The sequence below is a fragment of the Podarcis raffonei genome, chromosome 8 (assembly GCF_027172205.1).
Source record: "Podarcis raffonei isolate rPodRaf1 chromosome 8, rPodRaf1.pri, whole genome shotgun sequence".
NCBI lineage: Eukaryota > Metazoa > Chordata > Lepidosauria > Squamata > Lacertidae > Podarcis > Podarcis raffonei.
Genome location: NC_070609.1, coordinates 2,936,854 through 2,951,696, shown reverse-complemented (window position 1 = coordinate 2,951,696; position 14,843 = coordinate 2,936,854). Strand labels below are relative to the sequence as shown.

Genomic DNA, 14,843 nt, shown 5'->3' with positions numbered 1-14,843 from the left:
CCGCTAACCCAGAAATAGTACCTTGGGTTAAGAACTTTGCTTCAGGATGAGAACAAAAATCGTGCTCCGGCGGCGTGGCGGCAGCGGGAGGCCCCATTAGCTAAAGTGGTGCTTCAGGTTAAGAACAGTTTCAGGTTAAGAACGGACCTCCGGAACGAATGAAGTACTTAACCCGAGGTACCACCGTATGGACCTTTGTCGGCAAGGTGATGTCTCTGCTTTTTAAGATGATGTCTAGGTTTGTCATTGCTTTCCTCCCTGCCTTTGTTTATGTGCAAGAGAAGAAGACGCTTTATAGGAAATACTAATCCTTTTCATTGGGGGGGGGGGTTGGAGGTTTCTGTGGAGCGCTGGACCGCAGGACTGATCTTCTCCAGACAACCTGTTCATCCATCCTTTTGCTGCCTTCTGTGACCACTGTGGGGCAGGTTGTGGTGTGTGTGTGTGTGTCCTTCTCCCCAATGTCTACTTTTCCAAGTGTCCTTGAGTGGCGCCGAGGCCTCATCGTTCTCCCGGTCCAAGGTTACCATAGCAATCGTATCATATTTGAAGAGAAAGAAGATGCTGCAGTTTTTTCCCCCTGGCGAACCTGGGCTTATTACTTCTGATTTTTTTTTTTTTTTTTTTTTTGCGGTTTGAATAATCAGGGAAATCAGGAAAAGAGAAGCAGGCAAACCCCGGGTTGATCAGCGCTGAAGTCTAGGCAGGTTGTGGGTGTGGGGGAAGAGTGAAAAAATCTCATTTTCATCCGACCTGGCTAATAACTGTGTTTAAGAGAGAGAGAGAGGGAGAGAGAGGGAACCAGAGACAAGCACAGAGGCTCATCGAGACAGGAAAATGAGCTGTAATAATTTCTAAATTACAGGGTTTCGGGGTCCGTTGCCGAGAAAGCCTCTTCGGGTTTTCCTCCCCTCCCCCCACATTTTTAAATATCTCCTTGCAAAAAATATCATGACTCTGCACACCTGTCAACGATTTCAAAGGGCAGGTGGGCGGATCGTCTGCAGAATCATCCTCGAAAGAAGAAAATGCTATTTAAGAGAGATAAATGCACTGGAGCCGCATTATTGGAATGGCTGGGGAGGGATTTTGGAAAGGGAGGGCAATCCTAAACAGGAGGGGGACTGTCAAGATCAGGGCTGACAACAGTGGGTTAGGGGGGGCCTGGTGAAATGGCCCCCACCCCCAGCAGTGACTAGCCGTCTAAAATGCTTACACAGGATATAAAATAAACCTGCAGTCTCCTTTTTATTACCAGTGAATAGGATAAAAATCTGTACCTGTTGAGAATATTAAGATCCTAATGGCCAATGTTGATAATGTAAGCGTCCCCTCGACCCTAACCACATGCTTTAAACGTTAAACCTGTCCGCGCAACACAACGCGGTGTGTCTCGCACAACAGCTTTTGCTGCATTCTCACGGGGTTTTTGCTTACGAAAACCTACTAGTGTGGCAGCCCTTAATAAGACGCCATGCCGTCAAAGTGCAGAAGCGAACGTTTGTAGAGAGTCGGAGATGCTCAGTTCATGGCAAAAGTGCGCAAGGCGTTCTTTAGAATTGTGTATGTGCTGAACATGAAATACATATTTTGTCAAGAGTTGCATAAAACATGCAGGAAAACTGGTCCCTGGGACATCTTCGGGACCCTGGACATTTGTACTGGCTCCCCACTTCCCACGCCATAAACCTTGCCAGGTATGAGCAGGCAGTAAATCACAGCCAGATCCACAAATATTATTGAAAAGCATTGAAAGTATTCAATTATCTATAAATAGAAAGGAATGCAAGCTCTTTTTATATGCAGTAACAGCAGCAAGAATATTACTGGCCCAAAAATGGAAGCAAGAAGAATTACCGACGATTGAAGAATGGAGGATGAAGTTAATGGACTATGCAGAACTAGATAAACTAACAGGAAGGATTCGAAATCGGCGAGACCAGAAATTCATGGAAGACTGGAGTAAATTTACGGACTATTTGAAAAGTATTTGTGAAGATCAGACGACGTTTGTAGGTTTGCAAGAAGTTTTGTGAGGAATATTATTAGAAGTATTGCAAAAATGGAGAAGGGGGAGGATGATTTGTTAAGAGATGTAAAGGCAATATAAAGTTAAGAAATGCATAAGAAGTGGTTAAAACGGTGGATCATCAGAGGTGCTGATGGAAGTCTAAAAAGATTGTATAAGTGAGACTTTTTTTGTACAGTTTATAATTTATATGTTAAAATCAATAAAAATTAATTTTTTTAAAAAAGAAAACCATTGAAATTATTCAATTATCTGAGGTTCTGCTCCCCACCCCAGCAGAAGCCTACCCCCTGCCCAATGTCCTAGATGAACCATTTGTACCCATGATTTCCCAAGAAAATCTCAACAACTTATATTTCCTTAAAAAAAGCTCAGCAACATCTGACTACGCCCATGGTTGGAGTTAATCTTTACTGTATTAACAAGAACACAATCTGCACAGACTTGGCTGAGCATCAGGCCTAATGGGTGCAGCAGCTCACCCCATGACTCAGTTGCCGAGACTGAAAGTCATAGAATCATAGAGTTGGAAGAGACCACAAGGGCCATCGAGTCCAACCCCCTGCCAAGCAGGAAACACCATCAGAGCACTCCTGACATATGGTTGTCAAGCCTCTGCTTAAAGACCTCCAAAGGAGGAGACTCCACCACACTCCTTGGCAGCAAATTCCACTGTCAAACAGCTCTTACTGTCAGGAAGTTCTTCCTAATGTTTAGGTGGAATCTTCTTTCTTGTAGTTTGGATCCATTGCTCCGTGTCTGCTTCTCTGGAGCAGCAGAAAACAACCTTTCTCCCTCCTCTATGTGACATCCTTTTATATATTTGAACATGGCTATCATATCACCCCTTAACCTCCTCTTCTCCAGGCTAAACATGCCCAGCTCCCTTAGCCGTTCCTCATAAGGCATCGTTTCCAGGCCTTTGACCATTTTGGTTGCCCTCCTCTGGACACGTTCCAGTTTGTCAGTGTCCTTCTTGAACTGTGGTGCCCAGAACTGGACACAGTACTCCAGGTGAGGTCTGACCAGAGCAGAATACAGTGGCACTATTACTTCCCTTGATCTAGATGCTATACTCCTATTGATGCAGCCCAGAATTGCATTGGCTTTTTTAGCTGCCGCATCACACTGTTGGCTCATGTCAAGTTTGTGGTCAACCAAGACTCCTAGATCCTTTTCACATGTACTGCTCTCAAGCCAGGTGTCACCCATCTTGTATTTGTGCCTCTCATTTTTTTTGCCCAAGTGCAATACTTTACATTTCTCCCTGTTAAAGTTCATCTTGTTTGTTTTGGCCCAGTTCTCTAATCTGTCAAGGTCATTTTGAAGTGTGATCCTGTCCTCTGGGGTGTTAGCCACCCCTCCCAGTTTGGTGTCAACTGCAAATTTGATCAGGATGCCCTTGAGTCCATCATCCAAGTCGTTGATAAAGTCCCTGCCTCCCCCACAGCCCTCTAAGTCCCCTCCTCTCTGGGGCTTTCCCCAAGCAAGCGGAGACTGCGCCTGCATGAAGCCAACCTCTCCTCCGCTCTCTTCACACCTCTTCTGGCTCTGGGATACAAGAGGGGAGGAGAGCTTGTTGCAGCAGGAGGGGGAGACAGCTGCGACTTTCCCCCAGCCTGTCAGGATTACAGATGCCCCTCTCACACCAAGAACACAGCAAGATGGGGGTTCAATTGCACTTAGATTTATTAGCATTTACACAGTAGTTTCAGTCCAAGCTCACAGCTCAATCGTCTGCCGAAGACGATGTTGAGCTCACTAAAGGGCGGCTCCTCCTCCAACAGGATATACTCCATTGGACGCCCCTCCTCCTGTTGGACTGATGCCAAGCCTGGACCCTACTCCTTCGCCGTGGGGATTCAGGGGCAGTTTGTCCATCCCTCCCCCCCCAAGCCATCTCCCCCCCCCCTCGGAGCGATGTCTAAAGCCTGCAGTTCCTCTGAATCTGTCTCTGTCTGCCCTTCGCTATTTTGGGAATTCACAGCCTGCATCCCAGGATGGGAGGGGCTTGCATCACTGTCAGTATGGGAAGGAAGCAAGACTCTGTTTTCCCCAGTCTGCCCCCCCCCCTCGGAGTCCTCACTGTCGCTCTGGGAAGAGACGTTTCTGACACAGCCAGACTCATCTCTGCCTCTTGGCCTCTCCTCTCCACTCCTGCCTCAGATTCTGGACTGCTCTCTGACACAGACTCTCCCTGCTCACTAAGCCCTGTTGCTTCAGCATCCGACAGCCCTTCTTCCCAGTCTTCTTCCTCTTCTCCCTCTGTGTCACGGTCCGGCTCATGGGCAATCGAAGTCCCGGCAGGGGACGTCAGGACAGGGGGCAAGATGGCGGGGTGGGTTGCAGGAACGGAGATCCAGAAGCCAGGAAGCCAAGCGTCCGAGGGTCAGGAAGCAAGGAGTCATGAAGTCAGGGGTTTGAAGGTCGAGAAGCAAGGAGTCACGAAGTCAGGGGTTTGAAGGTCGAGAAGCAAGGAGTCACGAAGTCAAGGGTCTAAGGATCAAGAAGAAAGGAGTCAAGAAATCAGGGGTTTGAGGATCAAGAAGCAAGGAATCAAGAAGTCAAGGGTCCGAGGGTAAGGAAGCAAGGAGTCACGAAGTCAGGGGTCCAAGGGTCGAGAAGCAAGGAGTCACGAAGTCAGGGGTTTGAGGGTCAAGAAGCAAGGAGTCACAAAGTCAAGGGTCTGAGGGTCAGGAAGCAAAGAGTCAAGAAGCCAAGGTCCAAGGATCTGGAAGCAAGAAGCCAAACACAGCAAGGCAGGGAACGTGTTGCTGTGGCAAAGAGCTGAAGGGAAATGCTGACCTTATATCCCTTCCGGCTCTTGCCACCAGGTGCAGCGAGTTACCAAGCGACCTCACTTATGCGGCCGCGCCTTGCCTCTCCAGAACAAACTTGGGAAGACCCCAGTCCTGCAAAGTCCTACTGGTCACAGGGCCTGGCTCCTGCACGCACTCCTGACACTCTTACCACTCATCCCACCACCATACCCAGCTCCCTCGACCGTTCCTCATCAGGCTCGGTTTCCAGACCCTGGGTCACCTTGGCTGAATCGAGGGAGGGGATTTCCCCCTCTGCACTACAGCTGAGCCCACCCCAGTCCTCCGCCCCACAGATTTCTCTCAGCTCCACTGGAAGAGAAGACGGCATCGAGCCTATGACCTCCCAGATCTGTTGGGAAAGTGCCACTATAGGATGGTGTTCCGTGTTGGTCACCGTATCCTGAGCCCCTCCAGACAAGGGGAGCTTGCTGAGATGTTGGTCCCTCCCCCCATGCATTAAAGAGGCCACCTCTGGGTTGGACTAGATGACCCATGGAACCCCTTCTATGATTCCGGTTTGCTCTTGAGGGCTAATGATGGTTGTCTCCCCACATCTTCTTTTAAAATGTAAAAGAGGGGTGCTTCCTATTATATTTCTCTCCATTTTGATTTAAACAACCGTCTCCTCCTCCCAGCACACCTCTGGGTTGGCTTCCTGCGCAGCTCTGAAAAGCCATTTCCAAAAAACGCCCTCGAAGATGATTAAACGAGCCGAATAAATTAATCTCACACAAAAAGATCCTCTCGTTCAGATTCAAAAGGCCAAAGCTTTCATAAGGCTTGCTTGCCCCTGCCCACCCCAGTTCCCAGCTGGCTAACCCCCCCCCCAAAAGTTCTTTATTGAATCTGTGTGCCGGGTAGGTGAACTATGGAACTCACTGCCACAGGAGGCGGTCGTGGTTGTGATGTGAACTTGGGTGGTTTCTGAAGAGGATTAGGCGAATTCATGGAGGAGAGGGCAGTCGCAGCCTCCAAAGTTGCTTCTGTATATCCCAAATTCTGGAAACTGCAGGTGAGGACAGGAGAGGGCTCTTGAGTTCGAATCCTGCGGGTTTCCACCAGGCGTCTGGTCGGCCACTGTAAGAACAGGATGCTGGACTAGATGGGCCATTGGCCAGATCCAGCAGGCTAATAATAATAATAATAATAAAATTATTTATACACTGCTCTCCCCAGCCAGAGCCGGGGCGGCTAACACCAATAAAATCACAGTAAAAACATAATAGGGGAAAAAGAGAGGCTGGGGGAAAACCAATTTAAAATACAGGTTAAAATGCAATTTAAAATGCAGCCTCATTTTAAAGTAGCTGATAAATCAAGACCATAAGGGGAGGGAAACATAAGGGTCAGACTGAGTCCAAACCAAAGGCCAGGCGGAACAGCTCCATCTTGCAGGCCCTGCGGAAAGGTGTCAAGTCCCGCAGGGCCCTAGTCTCTTGTGACAGAGCGTTCCACCAAGTCGGGGCCAGTACTGAAAAGGCCCTGGCCCTGGTTGAGACCAATCTAACCACCTTGTGACCTGGGACCTCCAAAATGTTGTCATTTGTGGACCTTAAGGTCCTCTGCGGGGCATATCAGGAGAGGCGGTCCCGTGGGTACGTGGGTCCTAGGCTGCACGTCTTCTGATGTTCTTGTGACCCAAATAAGGGATGCACACAAGGAGTCGGAGAAAGCAATTGTGAGGCACGATTCATCCAGGGCTCCTTCGGAAGCTGGAGTCACTCCAGATTCAAAGCCCCTTGTTATTTCTTGACCAGGAACTTCTGCAATGGACTCGCACCTGAAACCAGAAGGATGCTCTGAGCAATCTCTTCTGCACCTGTGTTCAATTTAGGGCAGTGCTTGGGGGCGAGGCAGCTGGAGGCTGCGGAAAAGAAACTCAGCCGCTATCTCTCTTAGCCTAACCCAGGCATAGGCAAACTCCGGCCCTCCAGATGTTTGGGACTACAATTCCCATCATCTCTGATCACTGGTCCTGTTAGCATCTGGAGGGCTGCATGGATCCTCAGGATTTTTGCATTAGCTCACCCCAAATTCACCATCATGTAGCATGTCCATGGCTACAGCCTGCACCAAAAAAATCATGCACCCACTGTTGCGTGGGGCCACAATGGCGCAAAAATGTGGTTATGAAGCACGGATCCACATGGTAATTTATGGACCTAGTAGGTATCTTAAGCCATTTGCACATAACAAAATACGTATTTTATCCAAGCAATTGTTGAACTGAAATACAATAGAAGTTTATCTTCTATTTTGGAAATGTACATCCAGGTTGTTTTTTTCCTTTAAATTTTTTTTGGGGGCCCCCAAGATCATAGAATCATAGAGTTGGAAGAGACCACAAGGGCCATCGAGTCCAACCCCCTGCCAAGCAGGAAACACCATCAGAGCACTCCTGACATATGGTTGTCAAGCCTCTGCTTAAAGACCTCCAAAGAAGGAGACTCCACCACACTCCTTGGCAGCAAATTCCACTGTCCAACAGCTCTTACTGTCAGGAAGTTCTTCCTAATGTTGAGGTGGAATCTTCTTTCTTGTAGTTTGGATCCATTGCTCCGTGTCCGCTTCTCTGGAGCAGCAGAAAACAACCTTTCTCCCTCCTCTATGTGACATCCTTTGATATATTTGAACATGGCTATCATATCACCCCTTAGCCTCCTCTTCTCCAGGCTAAACATGCCCAGCTCCCTTAGCCGTTCCTCATAAGGCATCGTTTCCAGGCCTTTGACCATTTTGGTTGCCCTCCTCTGGACACGTTCCAGTTTGTCAGTGTCCTTCTTGAACTGTGGTGCCCAGAACTCGACACACAAGATAGTGGGTCCCTAAGCTATAGTTTGTTTCGCTTATACCTAAATCCGGCACTGGCTGTTGTGTATGGTGCCTGTGTGTCAACGGTCATTACCCTGGTCTTAGTCAGAGGCTGTGGTGGGGACTTGGGGTTTGGGGGGGGGGAGTCATTTAACTGCCCCCCCCCATTCCAGGTTTTAACAGAGGAATTCCTGCCTTGCAGTGGGTTGGGCTGGATGACCTCTGGGGAGCCCCTTTGCAACCCTGCAGCTCTGTGATTCCGAGAGAGAGCGGAGGAGCTGAAGGTTTGCCAGCTTCTTCCTGGCAGCGCAGCAATTAGACCTGGATTTGTGCCTCCTGCTCGATGAGTCTCCGAAAAAAAATGATAGCCCCCTCCCGCCTGGACTTGACACATGCCTCGCGCATATTCGGAGGACTGGCTTCAGATATATTGACTTTGTTCCCCCATAAGTGCAATTTCGCCCTCCCCTCCCCTCCCCGCTTTCTTGTTTTCCTTCGTCTTCCCTGACACCATCGGCTGAGTCAAAATTGAAATCTGTTCAAGCCTGGGATAATTTGCAATAAATCCTCCTGCGAGGTTTTCCGGAGAGGGGGGGCCTCCAGTATTTTGCATTTTAATTGAGTGTCGGCCCAGGCGATGCCTCCCCGGGGCCTGATCGAGACATTTTAGGTGCCCGAGAAAATCCAAATGGCAAAGGCTGCCCCACATACCCCACTTGTTAATATGGAGGGGGGGCGGCACAATCTGGAGTGGGGCTCTCCTGTGTGGGTCTGCGGGGAGGGGAGAATGGTCTGCTTTGGGTACCTTCAAAACGGTGCCTGTCATGTTAGCTCAGTCGGTAGAAGGTGGGCATCTTCATCTCAGGGTTCTGGGTTCGAGTTCAACGTTGGCCTCATCTGGCAGCCAGGCTCCTATGGAACCTCCAGGACCAGGGGCAGTCTATCCATATTCCTAGGATTTACAGGTGAACCTCCGAAAATTAGAATATCGTGGGAAAGTTCATTTATTTCAGTAATTCAACTTAAAAGGTGAAACTAATATATGACATGCAAAGTGAGATATGTCAAGCCTTTGTTTGTTACAATTGTGATGACCATGGCGTACAGCTGATGAAAACCCCAAATTGACAATCTCAGAAAATCAGAATATTAAATGAAACCAGCAAAACAAGGACTGCAAATAGAGCAATACTGGACCTCTGAGAAGTAGAAGCATGCATATGTACTCAGTGCTTGGTTTGGGCCCCTTTTGCATCAATTACTGCCTCTATGTGGCGTGGCATGGATGCCATCAGCCTGTGGCACTGCTGAGGTGTTAGGGAAGACCAGGAAGCTTCAATAGCAGCCTTCAGCTCTTCTGCATTGCTCGGTCTCATGTCTCTCATCTTTCTCTTGGCAGTGCCCTATAGATTCTCTATGGTCAGGTGAGTTTGCTGGCCAATCAAGCACACTAATCCCATGGGCATTGAACCAGGATTTGGTACTTTGGGCAGTGTGGGCAGGTGCCAAAGCCCTGCTGGAAAATGAAGTCAGCATCCCCATAAAGCTCGTCTGCGGAAGGAAGCATGAAGCGCTCCAAAATCTGGTAGACGGCTGTGTTGACCCTGGACTTAATGAAGCACAGTGGACCAACACCAGCTGATGACATGGCTCCCCAAATCAACACAGACTGTGGAAACTTCACATTGGACTTCAAGCATCTGGCATTGTGTGCCTCCCCATTCTTCCTCCAGACTCTTGGTTTCCAAATGAGATGCAAAAGCTGCTCTCATCAAAAAAGAGATTTGGGATGTTATGTACTGAGTTGAATAGGATCCAAAATGCAGCAGTCTGATTGGTCCTAGAACAATAGGCTCCAAAATGCAGCAGTCTGATTGGTCCTAGAACAATAGGATCCAGAATGCAACAGTCTGATTGGTCCTAGAACAATAGGATCCAAAATGCAGCAGTCTGATTGGTCCTAGAACAATAGGATCCAAAATGCAGCAGTCTGATTGGTCCTAGAACAATAGGATTCAGAATGCAGCAGTCTGATTGGTCCTAGAACAATAGGGTCCAGAATGCAGCAGTCTGATTGGTCCACAGGAGCCACCCAATCCAGCTCCAGGTGGAAGTGAATCTGCAACCTGATTGGCCTACAGGAGAATCCCAGAATTAGCCAATCACAGGGGGCCCATTGTGTAAATAATGTATATAAAGCAGACATTCTGGGGGAACTTCCATTCCTCCTCACCACTATGAGCTGAATAAAGAGCATGAAATCCACTCTCGACTCTGAGTATATTTCACGGGAGCCGAAATAAATGAACTTTTCCATGATATTCTAATTTTCCGAGTTTCACCTGTATGGTGTATTTGGCCGCTGTGAGAACAGGATACTGGATTGGAGGTGCAGCTGCCAGGCTCTTATGGAACCTCCAGGTCTAGGGGCAGTCTATCGGCACTTCTGTGTTTTTAGGGCTGTTTGCCCCAGGGGCCTAAGAAGAGGCTGTTGGATCAGGCCAAAGAAGGACCATCTATTCTCGCTGGAAGTATGAATGACTCTCAGACTTTGAGAAGCTGCTGTCACAGGATCAAGTTTTTTCAGTTTTGTTGAATTAGCTAATTAAACAGTTTTAATTGGATTTTGAATAAATGTGCTGAAATATACTCAGAGTCGCAAGGTGATTTCATGCTCTTTATTCAGCTCATAGTGGTGAGGAGGAATGAATGAGAGTCCCCTCAAAGTATCTGCTTTATATACATTATTTACACAATGGGCTACACATGATTGGCTAATTCCGGAATTCTACTGTAAGCCAATCAGGTTGTGGATTCACTTCTATCTGGAGCATGATTGGGTAGTTCCTGCCAACCAATCATACTGCTGCATTGTTCTAGGACCAATCAGACTGCTGCATTCTGAATCCTATTGTTCTAGGACCAATCAGACTGCTGCCTTTTGGATCCTATTGTTCTAGGACCAATCAGACTGCTGCAGTTTGGATCCTATTCAACTCAGTACATAACACCCCTCCCCTCTAAGTTCCAGTCCTGCCCGGGAGGTCGCATTCATAGTCCTCGAGGTACGCTGGCGGCCTACGTGTGCGTTGCGGCCTGGGGTGTTCCCTGGTCCGGGGTTCAGGTTCTGGCTCGTGTTCCAAGGATGCTGGCTGTGATGGGGCTATTTGGTCTGGCGCAACCGGCTCGCTCAGTCGTGGTTCTGGTTCCGGTGTCCTTTCGGCCTCGCAGGTCCTCTCTGTATTTACTGATTCTGCCTCTCCTGCTGGCCCCTCGTGCTCTATGGGCCTCACTGCCCCTCTGTTCCCTTGGGACTCCTCTGACCTTTCCTCCTCCTGGTTTTCTCCCGGGAATCGTCGCCGTATCTGGTCGCAGTGGCGGCGCCAGCATTGCCCCCCATCTGTTAGCACCTCATACGACACGGGGCCAGTGACCCTGGTGACTGTGGCGGGTACCCATGCTGGGCCTGCCCCAAAATTCTTTGCGTACACTGGGTCCTGGGCCTCGAAGGTCCGGGGGTTCCTGCCTTCCCCCACCACTACCTCATCCTGAGCTCTATCGGGGTGAAGGCGGTCCAATCTGATTGCAAGGCGCCGACCCATTAGTAGTTCAGCGGGGCTCCGGCCAGTCGTTGAGCTGGGGGTGCTGTGCTGTGCTAGAAGGAATGTGGCAAGGCGGTACTCCCAATCCCCTTGCGTCATGCGGCGAAGGGTGTCCTTGGTGGTCCGCACCATGCGTTCTGCTTGGCCATTGGTGGCAGGATGGAATGGCGCCGAACGGATGTGGCGGATGGCGTTCTGCGCTGTGAAGGTTTGGAATTCTCCTGACGTAAATGCAGTCCCGTTGTCTGAGACGAGAGTGTCAGGGAGCCCGTGGGTTGCAAACAGCCTGCGTAGTACCCGGATGGCTGCGGACGTAGAAGTGGACGGTACCAGTGCGACTTCCAGCCATTTGGTGTAGGAGTCCACCACTATGAAGAATGTTTTCCCCTGAAAGGGGCCAGCGAAGTCCACATGCAGGCGTGACCATGGTGCTCGGGCGGACTCCCAGGACTGGACTGGGGCCCTTGGGGGATCTGGGCGGGATTCTTGGCAGGCCTGGCAGTGTTTGACCCAGGCCTCTATCTCTCCGTCGATCCCCGGCCACCACACATAACTCCTGGCAAGGGCCTTCATTCTTACTACCCCTGGGTGTGTCTCGTGTAGGGCTGTGAGGACCCTTTTGCGGAGGGGCTGGGGAACAACGACCCTGCTTCCCCATAACAGGCACCCCTTGTGGGCCGACAGTTCATGTTTGCGGGTTGTGTAGCCGGCGAATTCTGGCCCGGGGCTGCTGCTGGGCCATCCCCTCCACACCCAGTCCAGGACCCGGGAGATGACCCTATCTTTCTTGGAATGGTGTGCAACTTCTTGTGCCTGAATGGGGCGGTCGGGAAGCAGCTCCAGGCTCATAACCTCTTGTGCAGGTGCTGGGTCGGGGCCTGTTTCCGGTAGTGGTAGCCTGCTGAGGGCATCCGCATGGCCCATCGCCTTTCCCGGACGGTGAATCAGTGCATACTGGTAGCTGGCAAGGAAAATTGACCACCTGAGGACGCGAGGAGACAGCACTTGGGGGGTCTGCTTTTCAGGGGCAAATAAGCCAAGCAACGGCTTGTGGTCAGTCACCACAGTGAAGGGCCGCCCGTACAAGAAATCATGGAATTTTTTTACTCCCTTCACAATTGCCAGACCCTCCTTGTCGATTTGCGAGTAGTTCCGCTCGGTTGCGTTGAGTGTCTGGGAAAAGTATGCCACCGGTACCTCTCTTCCATCCGGGAGTTGGTGTCCCAGGACAGCGCCAATTCCATAGGGCGAGGCATCGCATGCTAGCACCACCGGCAGCCTCTCGTCGCAGTGTGCCAAGACCGAGTTTGAGACAAGCAAGTCCTTGACTGCCTGGAATGCGGCCTCCTGGCGCTGGCCCCACACCCAAGGGGCCCGCTTGTCCAGGAGTCTGTGTAGGGGCTCTGCTACCGCCGCCTTGTGGGGAAGGAAGGAATGGTAAAAGTTCAATAGTCCCAAGAAGGCCTGAAGTTCAGTCTTGTTCTTGGGCGCTGGGGCATCACAAATGGCCCGTACCTTGTCCCCAGTCGGGTGGACCCCTTCTGCGTCCACCATAAATCCCAGAAAGTCCACCTGAGGCACTCCTAGTAGACATTTTTCCCGCTTCACCTTGAGACCCGCCGTCTGGAAACGGTGCAGAACGGTGCGGAGGCGGTCCTCAAACTCCTTTGGTGTGGGCCCGGCAATCAACACATCATCGAAGAAGGGGGTGACGCCAGGAATCCCTTTAAGTAGAGAGTCCATTAGATTCTGGAATATGCCTGGTGCCACGCTGACACCGAATTGCAGCCGCTTTACCCTGAATGCTCCTCTGTGCGTCACAATCGTCTGTGCCTCTGCTGTGGCCTCATCTACTGGCAGCTGTTGATATGCTTGGGCCAAGTCCAGCTTGCCAAAAATTTTCGACCCAGCCAGGGTGGCAAGAACATGGCTGACCACTGGCACTGGGTATGCATGGGCCGTGAGGGCCTTGTTTATGGTACATTTGTAGTCTGCGCAGATGCGGACTGAACCATTAGGCTTGACGGGCGTGACGATTGGGGTTTCCCAGGGGGCATTAGGCACCGGCTCCAGCACTCCTTGCTCCACGAGCCGGTCCAATTCCTCGTCTATACGGGGTTTCAGGGCGAACGGGACCCGGCGGGCCTTGAGCCTGACTGGTCGTACTGCGGGGTCAAGCTGTAGAGCAATGGGGGGGCCCGTATACTGTCCCAATTTCCCATCGAAAACCCCCGGAAATTCCTTGCATATGGCGTCCACGTCCTCTTGTAAGCTAGTGTGGTTCACCCCGGTGACGGCTAGCCCCAGTGGTCCAAACCATGCCAATCCCAGTAAGCTAATGTAGGGGCCCTTGACCACAAGCAAGTCCAGTTGCCGCGTCCGCCCTCGGTATTGCACCCTGAAGGTCCCCACCCCCATTGTGGGGACCTTACGTTTTTGGAAGTCCCGGAGGGTGAATGGGGCCGGCCTGAGTTTGGGACCCCCAGTAGGACACAGTTTCCTTAAGGTCCTTGCCGAGATTATGGATAGAGTTGAACCCGTGTCAAGCTCCATGCGGCATGGGGCCCCCTCTATCTGTACGTCAACATAAATTTTCTCTACGTTGGGGTGGGGCAACTGGTATACCTGGAAGTCCGTGAGCTCTGTCGAGTTGCCTTGGTGCGTTGGGCCCCGGGACCTGGGGCTCTTGGATTGGTCATCTGATGCCTGGCGTCGGGTGGGCCGAGCCCGACACACCCGGGCGATGTGTCCCAATTTTCTGCACTGCCTGCACTCTGCGTTGCGGAAACGGCAGGTCCTCCTCTCGTGACTTTCTCCACAGCTTGCGCAGCTCCCTCCTTCTCGTCGAGGCAGCTGTGGTATGTGGGCTGCTTGAGTGCGCTGCTGTACTCGGTGCACCTCCTCCCTGTTGGATCCTGAGTCGTCGGTGAGGTCTTCGTGGTGGACCCTCGGTTGGGACAGCTGGCTCGGCCGTGCCTCTTGCGTCGACCTCTCGGCAGCTTCCGTTGCCAGGGCCTCCTCCAGAGCGACCTGGAACGTTAGGTCCTTCTTAGCGTAGAGGCATCGTTGCAGCTTCTCATCCTTCAGGCCACCGACGAGGCGGTCACGAAGCATGTTCTCCAGCTCTGAGAAGTTGCAGAACCGGGCGGCTTGGCGGAGAGAGGTCACAAACCCAGTTATGGTTTCCCCAGGGGCTTGCCGCTTTGCGTAGAAGGCATTTCGACGAGCCACCACTGAGGGCTGCGGCGAAAAGTGCCCCTTCAGCTGTTCCATTATTGTTTTGTATGGAACAGTAGCGACGTCTTCAGGCGCAAGGAGAGCCCGGGCGATTTCAAACGTCTCCTCTCCACAGACGCTGAAGAATATCGCCCTCTTCTTGGCGTCTTCTTCATTGGTGACCCCTTTGGCTTCTAGGAGGAAGGTGAAACGGGAGGCGTACGCTTCCCAGTCTCCAGATGCTGGGTTGAACGGCGAGAAGCTGTTGTCGGTTGCCATTCTGAGTTCCTTGTGTCCCGGAGCTGAAGCCTGGATACACGGTGCGAGGCAGCGGTGCGGCAGGTGGCGGTGCTGCGGTGCTGT

At 51.2% G+C, this 14,843-nt stretch overlaps 1 protein-coding gene across 1 annotated transcript; it reads right to left on the bottom strand.

The window, feature by feature from the left end:
* Positions 1-4,509: 4,509 nt before the first annotated feature.
* Positions 4,510-13,673, bottom strand: LOC128418889 (uncharacterized protein K02A2.6-like; the record flags this gene model as incomplete). The annotated part of the gene is made up of 3 exons (XM_053399030.1): positions 4,510-4,525; positions 11,032-11,159; positions 11,781-13,673. Coding segments are annotated over 3 exons (2,037 nt in total), but the record flags the coding sequence as incomplete, so codon positions are not given.
* Positions 13,674-14,843: the final 1,170 nt, after the last annotated feature.